Raw genomic sequence first — 12,154 nt, 5'->3', positions numbered from 1 at the left:
CAGGGCCATCGCGGGCACCGCCTGGGAGCAACCTGTCAGTGCACCTCGTAGGCCGTCCTCGAAGGACCCTCCCCACGCGTTAGCTTGTCCCCGAGAGAAGGAGAGTTTGAAGCCCTCTCCATGCCTTATCAAGTTCCTTATCTGAGTGGCTGCCTGAAACTGTAGACCAGTTCAGCTTCATCTGGTGTAGGGGCGGAAAGCGGTGTAGCTCTCGTACCCCATCCTCAGTCAAGGACCACCTATTCGGGTTTAATGTAAGAAGATGGTGAGATGCGGCTTGCAGTGGGAAGCGACTAGATCCCTGTTGCGGAGTGAGGGCTTCGTATTCACCTTCCAACTCCTGATCTGTGCGCCCTGAGAGAGAACACTCACCCTTCTCCTTCAGCCCCCTTCCCTAAATCTTGCCTTGCTTCCATGTTGCATTGGTCAGAATTTTGGTCAGTGTTGTTTACGGAAGGGGGGGGGGAAAGAAGGCAGTTGAGGTCACAAACAAAAGTACTTGTATGACTCATCTACTTGGATTTAAGACATTCTATCCTTCTTTCAAGGAGCCTTTGCATCTCTTTGAAGGAATCAGATGCTTGTTCCTATTCTTCCAGAGGAGGATGGATTGAGAGTTGTACATTTTAGACTTTTTTTGGGCCATTGCTGGTATTATTAAAAGACATAATGGGGCTTTTCCACTGGATTATTGCCAGAATTAGTTTACACACTGAAACAATGAGTTTTTAGGCCTCTCTTATGATAATGTTTGTCCTGCTTTAATATAAAGTTGCTGTGGAGGTTTGGGTTAAAAATTGTGGAGGACAGACAGCATCAGAAGAGGCTCTCTTCATCTCTGGTTGGTGTGGCAACCCCAATCTGTCCTCGATGCCTTCAGCCTTGGCCATCTTCACTTGCCGCCCGAACTCTCATCCATTTCAGGAGCGTCATGTCTACCTGGATGAGCCCGTCAAGATCGGCCGCTCAGTGGCTCGCTGCCGGCCAGCTCAGAATAATGCAACTTTTGACTGTAAGGTGCTGTCCAGGAACCATGCTCTTGTCTGGTTTGATCACAAGACAGGCAAGGTAAGTTGATTTTTTTATTTAAAAAGAGAGAACTGCATATTTGTTTTATCAAGTCCCTGTAGATTGCAGATCACTTTGGTTTTCCTGTAATATGGTTGCATGTGGAAGGAGTAAGATCAGTGTTACTGTTAAAATTAATGCTTTTCAGGTAAGTTGGTAATTTCTTACTAGGCAGAAACTTTAAATGTTATTAAAAGCACATAAAGCTAAACAGTTGAAAATGGTGATAAGTACTGAAAAGTTTGCATGTGTATTATTCATTGCTGGAAGTAGGTGATTTTGAGGTGAGTAATACAAATCTGAAAGCACAGGCTTATATGAGTATAATAGTGCAATAGTATTTATTCAGATGGTGAGAAATTATTTTACCTGAGCATGTAAATAAATCCCATTGCAAGGACAGTCCAAAACTGATTTTTTAAAAAAGCCTGCTGGGTTTGTTTGGCCCTCTTCCTACTTGCTTTTTTGGAATTTTGTAAAGAGTATTTTGTTGTTTGGGTCTGATAGAAGGTTCATTACTGGCAGCAGGAGTGTAACAAATGACATACAGGATATTTTCTCGTTGGTGGTGAAAATGGTTTTAGAATATATCCTGTGTTGTCTAACTGTTGCTCTCAAAAGGTTAACTATCTTGTGAAGTCTGTAGTGCATGTTTTGTCCACTAGGGATTGAACTGGGACAAGTAAAGTTATTTTACTTAATGACTGTCAAGTTAATTTTAAATATCCAGCAAGAAATGAACAAAGTGCACATTGCAGTTGCTCAGCGTTGTATTTTTTGAATGTATTATTATGCCCTTGAACTTCATATGCTCTAAATCAGCTCTCTGTTTTAGCTCTACAGCATGCCCTTCTACGAAATGCGGTTAGCATAGGTCTTGATTTTAAGAATAATATGGTCTACAATTAATGCAGCATTTTTTAGTAGTATGACACAGCATGAGGAACAGTACAATGCAGTCAAAGTTCTTAAACCTTCCATTGTTAGCTATCCTATGTTATGCAATACCTGGGCATGATGGGACAAGACAAGCGTTTTAATTTCTTAAGGCTGGGTTATGGCATGGCTTTCAAGTTACCTGCACGTAATTGTGCAAACTGCTATCTGTATTAGTGTTTCATTAAGTATATTGTTTTGACTCTGTGTATGTGATATGCATTCTTGGACACTTTAGAAGACTCAAGTGCATAAAATATTTTCAATTTAGGTTTAGTTTTTAACCTTTCTTGTTTGACTGAAAGTAAAATATTCAATCTCTTCTGTACTGTTTTTAAAGTGCTCTGCACATGGCTTTTTATCAACATTTCCCATTATTTATAGAGATTTTTAAGACCCCCCCCCATGTGCTCTTTTGTGCTTACAAATAGTTTTAGCCATATTAAAGATGTTTAATTTGACAAAATTTTGAGTGTTGAGCAAGTCTGCTAGGTAATAGATGAGCTTAAAAGATAGTCAGTTGTGAGGTTTTTTGTTCGTTTTTAAATTTCAAACAGCTTTGGTTTTTCTAATACAGGTTAAAAAATTACATGCTTATTTGTTTCATCTAGCTGATCTAAAATAGCAACTTAGTAGTAAATAAGTGGATAGTATGTGGTAGTTCTTGAGATACTGTCATGTGAGGATTTGATGGGGGTCTTGATGAAAATTACCCGGGTGTGGGTATCTGGATCAGGAGCTGTAGTGATCAACTAAAGAGGGGGTTTAAGATCATGCCTAGAAATACATGACTCTGAATTCTGTACATCAGATGTTGTGGTACTGTAAAAGGTTTAAAGCAGTGATACAGCAGTATGGAAAATTTTGGATTGTGTTTGTTTCTTGGCAATATGGTCTGGTTTTTCAGCTGGTTCAGTATCTGAATGGTAAAATATGAGATGGAGGAGAGAGATAAATGCATCGTTAGAGGTAATAGATATAAAATGCTGTTTTGAAAAGGCAGGTAGATGATGTTGATAAATACAGTCTTAATATTGAATTCCTAAAACTAAAGAATTCTGTGGTGTTTTCAAAGTACAAACAAAAATGTAAAACTATGCCAGAACATTTGCATGCAGGAACATTTATTATCACTGTTTACAGAACTCCTAATAAGTACGTCTCATTCCGGAATGTCATTATCCTATCAATGACCTATATTTAAACCTGCACAATTTTTTTTTTTTTTGCCACAGTATTTGTAAACATTTCTTAAAAGCTTATATATAGGACTTCTATAAATTTTGGGGTTTATGAAAGATAAAAGACCTTGAAATGTTAGTTTAGTAACAGAAAGAAGCCTTCAAATAATTGAGAATAGTTCATGAATGATCTGGGGCTGCAGTTTCCTAAGTTGTAGACTTTGGCAATACTGGTTTCTGGTGTTCCCAGTCATTCAGTCCAGTCTCTGTGCTGTCTCTTGAGCTGCCTTTGAGTTATACTCTAATAATATTTTTTTTGAGGTTTTGGAGTTTGTTTGTTTTGTTTTAGTGAACCCCGTGAGTGATCCTGTTTACTACATAGTCTATAAACAATTGTATCAGCATAATCGGTAAAGAAGGGAGGGAGCATCAGTAAGCAGTGGCAAGGAAACTGGTATATAATTTTTTCTTGAGGCACAGGTAGGCTTAAGATGAAGTATGTCACATAAATAGATCAAGTTGAAGATGACCTGTTACTTGCAGTTGGAAGATGTGAATGTTTGCTTTTTATAATGGCACTTTAATTATGCATGGAAGAAGTTATGTGCCCAAAGGAGATAATGTCTATGTCCCACCAGCATTATTAAGGATAAAAGTAGGATGCGTCTTCAAGATCACCAGTAAATAGCAATTAAAAGCAGATACTTGAAGTTGGATTTGCTTTTTAAAATATTGTTAACATAATACATAAGCCCAAAAATGTGTAGGCTAAAGGTGGAAGAAGGTGGGGTGGGAAAGTATCTGTACTCAGACTTTTTCTGTTCTTAGTAATACTTCTACAAACGAGTGCAGCGCTTCCTTTTGCTTGTGTTTGTAGAAACAGTTTAATACCTTCTTGTGGATTTTTCATATAGGAGTAGCATTAGAAGCTTATGCCTAGAATTGATTTTGATTTCTTTTTTGAGTAATTACAAGTTAATGAATCTTTTTGAGATGCCTGAAAAAGTGAGTCACTAGTTATGTAGGAAGTGGATGTTGTGCTGAGCATGGAGTGTTCCAAAAAGTGTGAATCAAAGCAAAACAAAAAGTGGGCTATAGTTCAGAAAATCTAAATAAGTTTGTTCAGTTCCTATCACTGCATATGGGCAGAAAAGTCTGTAAAAACTGCTTAACTGAAATAGTCTTAAACTTATTTTTGGGGATTGTGTTTTCTTTTGGGTTGTTTTTTTTTGATTGTTTTTCAAAATAAGCAAGTTGAAAACCCTTGAGAATTTGTATGTGACTTCTCCCAGGCTGAAATGCTTCTGGCAGATGTGGTAGAAACTTTTAGTAGAAACCTGAAGTTTCTGACAGATATCCAGGCTTTCAAAAATGGGAATTAGTCAGTGCCTTAGGTTGTTGTGAGTGGCTATAGTACCTTTTATAGAGAATCCATTGCCCCAGTTTACTAAAGGTGCTGAGGAATTGTGTGGAGACTGTAAGGGCTCCAAATAACTGGTAATTTTTAGCAACTGAAAAAAAAATGTGTAGGAACAAGATTCTGTATTAGGGTAGTAGCTAATGCTACTGCTTTCACTTAATTCGAAGTGGGTATGGATGGAATTGAGCACATTCGCAGTGTCTTGGTCATGGAAATACTAACTAGTAAATTGAAAGCCAAATAGTCCACGTGGCTTCTAGGCTTAAAATAATGTGAGATGAAAGTGTTACAGAACGCTTCCTGCAGGGAGTGCCCCCTTTAAAGAAAACAAACCCTGCCTCCCCTTCCCCACCTCCCTAACAAGCAAATAAACCCTGCTCCCCTCCCCCCCCCAACCTGTCAAACAAACCTAAAACCAACACCTAAAAAGGTACAACCAGGGAATTACTGACTGGGTAGTTTTGAGTCCCTGGGAAAATTGTGGAACAAGTTTTGGAACAGTTTTCTGGGCACATGAAGAAGGTGATTTGGTCATGGTCAGTGTGGATTTAGCAGGGATAAATTGCATCTGATTAGTATGATTGCTTTGTATGATTCAATGACTAGATTTGTGGGCAAGGGAGAGCAGTGTGTGCTGATTACCTCACCGTTAGCAGGGCTTCTGACTGCTTCCCACAATAGTCTCTGCCTAAGTTGGGGCACTGCGGTCTGGATGTATGAACAGCTAGATGAGTAGAACAAAACTGGTTTGAGGATCAAGCTCAGTGGTAGTGCTTAATAGGTGGTGCTCTACCTGGATGCTGTGACAAGCAGAATACTGCAGGAGTCTGTATTATGACCTGTCCCATTTAACATTTGTATCAGTGACCTGAAGGACATGGTGAAGTACACTCTAGTCAAGTTTGAAGATGACACCAAATCTAGGAGTAAAGGTGTGATAGGGGACGAATTGATACGCTCAAGGGCAGGGCTGCCATCCAGAGGGATCTGACCTCGCTGAAGGTGTGGGCAGACAGAAACCTCGGGAGTCTGAGCAAGTCGTGCACTTGGAAAGGAAGAACCCCTTGCAGCTTGTTAGACCGTGTAGAGGATACTGCATCTAATTTTGGACCACCAATGCAAGAAACACATTGATAAACAGGAGTTGAAAGATTAGATGCTCTCTTTTCTTGCTGTGTTGTACCAGGGATAAAGTATGTTGACCATGAAAGAAAGAAGAGAAAGAAATTGTAAAAAGGAAATATGTTGTTCGCTTACCATTAACATAGAATGTTATGTGGAGATCAATAATTTGGCAAAATTCAAGAAGTATAGGACATCTTCTCTGGACATCCTGTTTGTTCAGAAGTATTTTAGTAAATCTATCTTTAAAAGTTTGGTGGGATATGAAAAATGGTATTTGGGGTTGCAAGATTTTAATGGGAGATTTTTTTGTTTTCTGCTGCTTCCTATAGACATTTCTATATGATACTCTGGGCTATTTGGTGCTGATCTATGTAAGGGATATTTAATATCTCATGTATCAATAGCATTTCTTTCAGCAGCTATCATGTCTGTTAGTTATTATTTTTTCTATTATATCTTTTCAGCTTTCTGTTATGATTGTAGTCTTTGAGAGCTGAACAAATGTTTTATTTCTCAGTACTTCTGATGTTGCTGTATGCTTACAGTCTGCAGTGTCTGTAGAGGAGACACTTTATCTTCCAAACATTGAATGTTTATTCGAAGTACCCTGGGAGACTGACCTGGGTTCTGCTATAATGCACTAAGGTGAAATTTCAGTGCTTAGATGCTTTTGGTAAGAGGCTGAGGTCAGCCAGCCCTTACATACACCTGTTAATATTTTTATGTAAGTGCTTTTCACCCTGAATGAACTATCCAATTTTATGCTGCTATGGTCATAAGAGTAGTGTATGGGGTAGGGAACATTTGGTTTCAGCAAACTTTACCACCATACTTTTAGAACCCAGTGTAGGAGTGCTGGCTGCCGTTTGTAGTAGAGGTAAGTTACTGCTGACAAGGATTTCCCTGCAGAGATACCATCTAGAGCCACTGCTGCAGAGCTAATACTGTAGTTCTTGGAGCTGATCCATTGCAGTCATGATGCATCTATCCTGAGCCAGGAACACCAACACGTTGATTTGGTTTTAAAAACAAACAAAAATCCCTCTTGTATTTACAATGAAGTTTTACAAACCTCAAATGAATCCGGTTACTTAGCATAATGAAGGCCAGTAAATGTGTGTTTTCCTTAGGTCTCTAATGGGATGGTTTGGGTTTACTCCTGGTCCCATGCTTATAAATATAAAAGCTTCCTTCCCTAATACACTTTCATGATATAAAATTCTTTTTGACACTCACTTTCTTTAACATGTTAGTTGAGGCAATCCATTGATCATTTGCACGTGAATTTATGTTACGCTGGAGAAATACTTTTGATTTGGCTTTGCCCTCTCATTTTCTTACTAAATATGAACAGTTTTTGGTTGCTTATATATCTATCTTATGTAATTAAATTTATATAGGCTATAAAGGGCCATGTGGGTTGGTTAGTGTCTGTCAGTGTGCTGCTTAAGTTGTGTTGATTTTTATCTGATCTAGCTAAAATTCTGCAAAGTGTAGACAAATACTCAGCTGATGTGTTGCATTTCGGTTTTTGTAACTTCTTTTAATAGATAATATAGAGTGAAAATTATTATTTGTGTAACCTGGCCAGTGGAAGGGAGAGAACAATACTGTCTTCATCCCTAAAACTAGCAATTTTACAGGCTATTGCTGCTAAATTATATGATAGTTTGTTGTCTCTGGATTTTCTTTAGAATCACGTTGCTCACTTGCTGAGAGTTTGGATTATCTGGGCTCTGAGTTTTGTTAAATCTTGCTGTGACAATGAATTAATGTTCCCAACTTGTCTGTCTTTCCAGAAACATTTCTGTTTGTAGCAGAACTGTTGAAAGAAGATCTTACAGTATTGTCACATTTTTGTTGAATATAGACAAGCGTTTTTTCAGTCTGCTTTAGGAATGGGAACTTCAGGCAGAGAGATGGATTGGACTGTACCATCTTAAGCCCCTGAAAGAAAACGTATCTGTCTGCCAGAGGCCCAGAACAGTTTCCTTTTGCAAAGGAAAATAATTGTGCTGGAGCAAGACACTTAATCGGATACAATTTTTGTGTTATGTTGTACTGAACACGCATGGATGTGATTGAGCAATGTCTTAGAGTTTATTTCAGTCTTGAGAAAGTGTAAATAAATTATGAACTTCCAGCAGGCTTGTAATAGAAAGTCCAAAATCATGTAGTAACACTATAGTTGAGTAGAAAAGCACAGAAAATGATAGCAGCAGTTTGACTTTTTTTTTCACTTCTGTAAAAATGTAAAAAGTAAATCTAAGGTACTGGGATTAGTCAAGGGTAGTTAAGGGCGTGAGGCATTTATAATATCTTTGCAAAGCTAAGGAACATTTCAGTATTGATAGTTGAACTATTATGCATACTGGAGGAAAATATTGTGTTATTCTTAGACCTTTTAAAGTTGTAAAATAACAGTAACTAACCATTGAAAAGACTGAAGAATTTATGGTGAGATGTAACTAAATACAAAAATACTGATCATTATTGTGCTACTGTTAAAGTAAGTTTGTCCCTGGTTGCAACTACTTGGTCAGTTTTGGTTTTCATATGATAATTCAAATATGTTGAAAATGCTTGTTTGTCAGAAATACTTCAATACAGGAAACATGCAATGTCTGAGATAGATACAGAAGCTACAGATAAATGGCCTTCTGTTGTTATATTAAGAGGCTATTGAAAGTAAGAATAAGCTATTAAATGTGTATATTCTCATAATTACAGTTGTAATAGTTCTTCCGTAGAAATAAAACAAATGTAAGAGCTTGAGATACAGGAGTTGTGGATGCTTGTAGCTGTGTAAAGGAAGGAATGGAAATGCTTATGTTTCAAATCAAAGAAGAAAAGCTCTGTTATGGGCCACATAGATATTTGTACAGCAGGTTCTTTTGAAGACATTTGGTACTGGCTGCTACTATTTGCATATGCCATTAGTCTTATCTGATATGGCAAGTTTTGCTCTTACCTGGCACTTTTTCAGAGTTGTTCCTTTTCTGGATGTTGAGCAAGATTAAGTTCAAACATAGATTTTCTAAAACTTTGATGTCTTTGATGCAGTATTATTAATGTTCTACAAGAGGTTTTTTGCTTTTTTTAACCTCTCCAGCAGATTTTGATGATTCTGATTTGCTTTCTATTTTTTAAATTGTTTTTCATTAAGTGTAATAAACTGTATAGTATAGAAGCCAGGTGTCTTGATTTTGCAAAGCTGTACTTTTAGTCTGCCTACCTGTTTGCCTTTTAAATTCCTACTGACCTTTCCCAGTAATTCCTGGCACAATTAACTGTCTTCTCTTTTTTTGGTTGTTAGCTATAATAGTTGAATAGATTTATGCGCAATAGCATTGCAAATCAGTTTTGGTGGTATTTCTTGTGATTTTATTCTGGCATTGCTGTTTTCTGCCCTTACACTTACTGTTTTCAGCTGCTTGAAGAATGTGAAAGCTTTTGGGAGGCATAATGAATTATCTGTAATTTTTCACATTCTTAATTCAGTTATTAAAAGCTGTGTTGTTTTATATCTGGTTGTGAAAGAATCCATTCTGCAGCCAAATTATTTTTTTTCAGGTCTTTGATCTCTGAAGGTAACTGCAATACCTTGTTTCCTTGCTATCATTACAGGGATTCCTCTTGGTCAATGCCAGAGGATTTTAAGGCTATGTGGAGTCAGTATAATCACATATTAAGGGACAAAGAGTAAGTTTGAAATTTCTTTTGTTTTTGTGGATTCCAAACTCTTAAGTCATTATGTATACTTAGGGTGGTAGCTACTTCATGGAAAGTTACAATACTATGGTCAAGGACAGCCAAATTCTGTGACGTGGATGTACTATCAGAGGGTAAGTTAGGTTGGTATGGACCTCTTGGAGGTCATCCAGTCCAATCCTCTGCTCTATAGCAGGTCTAATTAGTTTAGGTTTCTTGGGGACTTGGGATGTAATGTTGGGTACCAAATCAATCCCTACCAACAAATAAGCTTCTGAAGACAGGGTCAGGCATATTTGCTGTGTTGATTAGCTTGTGTTGCTATGGTCTTAAGTTATGTTCTGAACTTTCAGCATGCATGTGTGTGTGTATATATATAATTATGAAATACCTGGAGTACTTATTTTATAGTGTAACTTAGTTACCACCAAAATGTGTCGGATAGAAATTATTTATAAAATTTACCTTGAGGAAAAGAAACACTAAATGAAAGCCCTAAGAATGTTCATAGTTCCACCCCTAATTCCATAAGGGTGGAAATAATACAACACTTTCACTTACAGCTCTCAACCACTACTTCCTTTTTAAGAACTCAAAGGGGAAACTAAATTTTTTTTTTTTTTTCAGTCTTCCTCTTTGAGAACTTTTCCTAGACTGCATATTCCAGCAGTTGTAAGAGAAAGCCAGGAATACAAATTGTCATAAGAAGGGCATATTTGTTTTTGCAGTCTGTGTAACTTGTTGACATTAGGTGAAGCTATTGGTTGTGCTGTTCAAGCAGGGCTTTTGGTAGGTTTGTAAGTACTGTCTGTCATTGAAGACCAGTGATTTGGTCTATGAACGGGGCCTTCCTATGTAACTAAAGGAAGAACTGATAGACTGCTACTATATTAATATTTGTTACCTATAACATAGAAAGGCATGTGAATATTCTAAGTAAATTTGAATGCTTTTTACCCATGGTATCATCCTGATTTTTAGTTACATTTATGAATATGTTAATTAGGAAGTTAAAAGTATGTATCCCGTGTTTGGATGACTTAACTTTCATGTAAACAGACGGGAAAATGTTTTTGTTTGTTTCTGCACTTGAAATGTATTGCATTGACACATATGGACTACTTTCTCCCAAAACTTGCTTTTTGTTTTGGAATCTGTATACACATGCTATCTCACCTACTGAAATCAGTACCATGGTTTGTGGTGGTTTGACCTTGGCTAAATGCCAGGTACCCAGCAAGTTGCTCTATCACTTCCCCCCTTCGACCTTTTTTTTCTCAACAGGGCAAAAAGGGGAAAGAAAAGATAGAAAAAACCCCAACCCTTGTGGGTAAAACAAAATCAGTTTTAATGTAAGCAAAGCGAAGCAAAGTTCTGCGTGTGGAAGCAAAAAGAAAACAGATTTATTCTCTACTTCCTATTAACAGGTAATGTCTGGCCTTCTCAGGAGGCAGGGCTCCAATACATGTAGTGGTTGCCTTGGAGGACCGAGGGTGACCCCCCCAGCCCCCCTTCCTCCTTTCTCCCAGCTTTATACTCGAGCAGACGTCATATGGTCTGGAATATCCCTTTGGTCAGTTTAGGGAAGCTGTCCTGGTTGTGTCCCCTCCCAAGATCTTGCCCACCCCATCCCACTGAGAGGGGAGAATGTTGGAAAGAGCCTTGGTGCTGTGTAAGCACTACTCAGAAGTAGCCACAACACCAGGGTGCTACCAACACCCTGCCAGCTCCCAACATAAAACACAGCACCGTGAGGGCTGCGGTAGGGGAAAACCAATTCCAGCTCAGCCAGACCCAGTACAAGGTTATACATACATCCTATTGCAGAATACTGCCTCCTGATAAATTTAATGCAGATCTACATTTGGCTGCAGGTTGACTTGCTCTGACCCCATGTTCCAGAAATGGGCTTGGGAAGGGTTAGTTTGGCAAAACACTGCACCACCACAGCTGTCCTGCTTTGAGCTGTTCTGGGACATCCAGGTTGTGTTCCTGTGGGCTCTTTAGGTTGTCCTGTTCTGGGATTGTGCCTGCTTCACAGCCTGGTGTCTGCAGTTGAAAATTTTATATGCTGTTATGCAGATAGGTGGGTTTCTTTGGTCTCCCTTGGTTGATCAAATTAAAATGTGCTCAGTTTTCTTCTTCCCTTCCCAGATTGCTTTGAGTCTTTCTAGAATGTGTGTCGCTGGATGAACTTTAGATGATGGTATAAGTATTATAAAACTAATATTAAAGGATCTTGATGACTAGTCTTTCTTTTGAGATCTGTGACTTGTACTCTCTGATGTGTTTTATAGTTTAAACTTTCTGTACGCATCTTCCTTTATAATTGCCATTTTGTATTTCCAAAAAATTTACAAAAATAATTGCTTTGTAGTATTCTTTTAAAACCTTTTATGAAAATGTAGTTTTGAGTCTAATGTTGGGTTACCTGTAATCTCATAACATTATTTTAGTGACTAGATCTGCTTGATGGTGTTGTGTCTCAAATTAAGTTTAGTTCTACTTTAAATATTGCTTTAGACAGTTTTTATGCAGGTGAGCAAAGCTGAGTGGAAACTATGCAGTCCTATCCAGAGCAAAAGTTCTCAGACAATAGAAGGATTTAAGAAACAGTAAGTGTTCACTTATACTTGTGGACACTTGAGAAAGGTAGTAATTTTGACTGCTGCACTCATGCTGAGGTGTCCCAAGTATTGTTTTTCATGGAACA

The 12,154-nt window shown here is 38.0% G+C and overlaps 1 protein-coding gene across 16 annotated transcripts in view; it reads left to right on the top strand.

The window, feature by feature from the left end:
• The first annotated feature begins 6 nt into the window (after positions 1-6).
• SLMAP (sarcolemma associated protein) overlaps positions 7-12,154 on the top strand; it is an 86,322-nt gene continuing 74,174 nt past the window's right edge. For all 16 annotated transcript variants that reach the window (XM_026857895.1, XM_026857888.1, XM_026857890.1 and 13 more), the window contains exon 1: positions 7-1,068. In XM_026857895.1, the coding sequence (XP_026713696.1) occupies positions 871-1,068 (198 nt within the window). In that variant the 5' untranslated portion in view covers positions 7-870. The remainder of the gene's footprint in view (positions 1,069-12,154) is intronic.

This window comes from Athene cunicularia (assembly GCF_003259725.1).
Source record: "Athene cunicularia isolate RWA chromosome 12 unlocalized genomic scaffold, athCun1 chr12_part1, whole genome shotgun sequence".
NCBI lineage: Eukaryota > Metazoa > Chordata > Aves > Strigiformes > Strigidae > Athene > Athene cunicularia.
The sequence above is the reverse complement of the archived record's forward strand: the minus strand, read 5'-3'. Positions and strand labels throughout refer to the sequence as shown.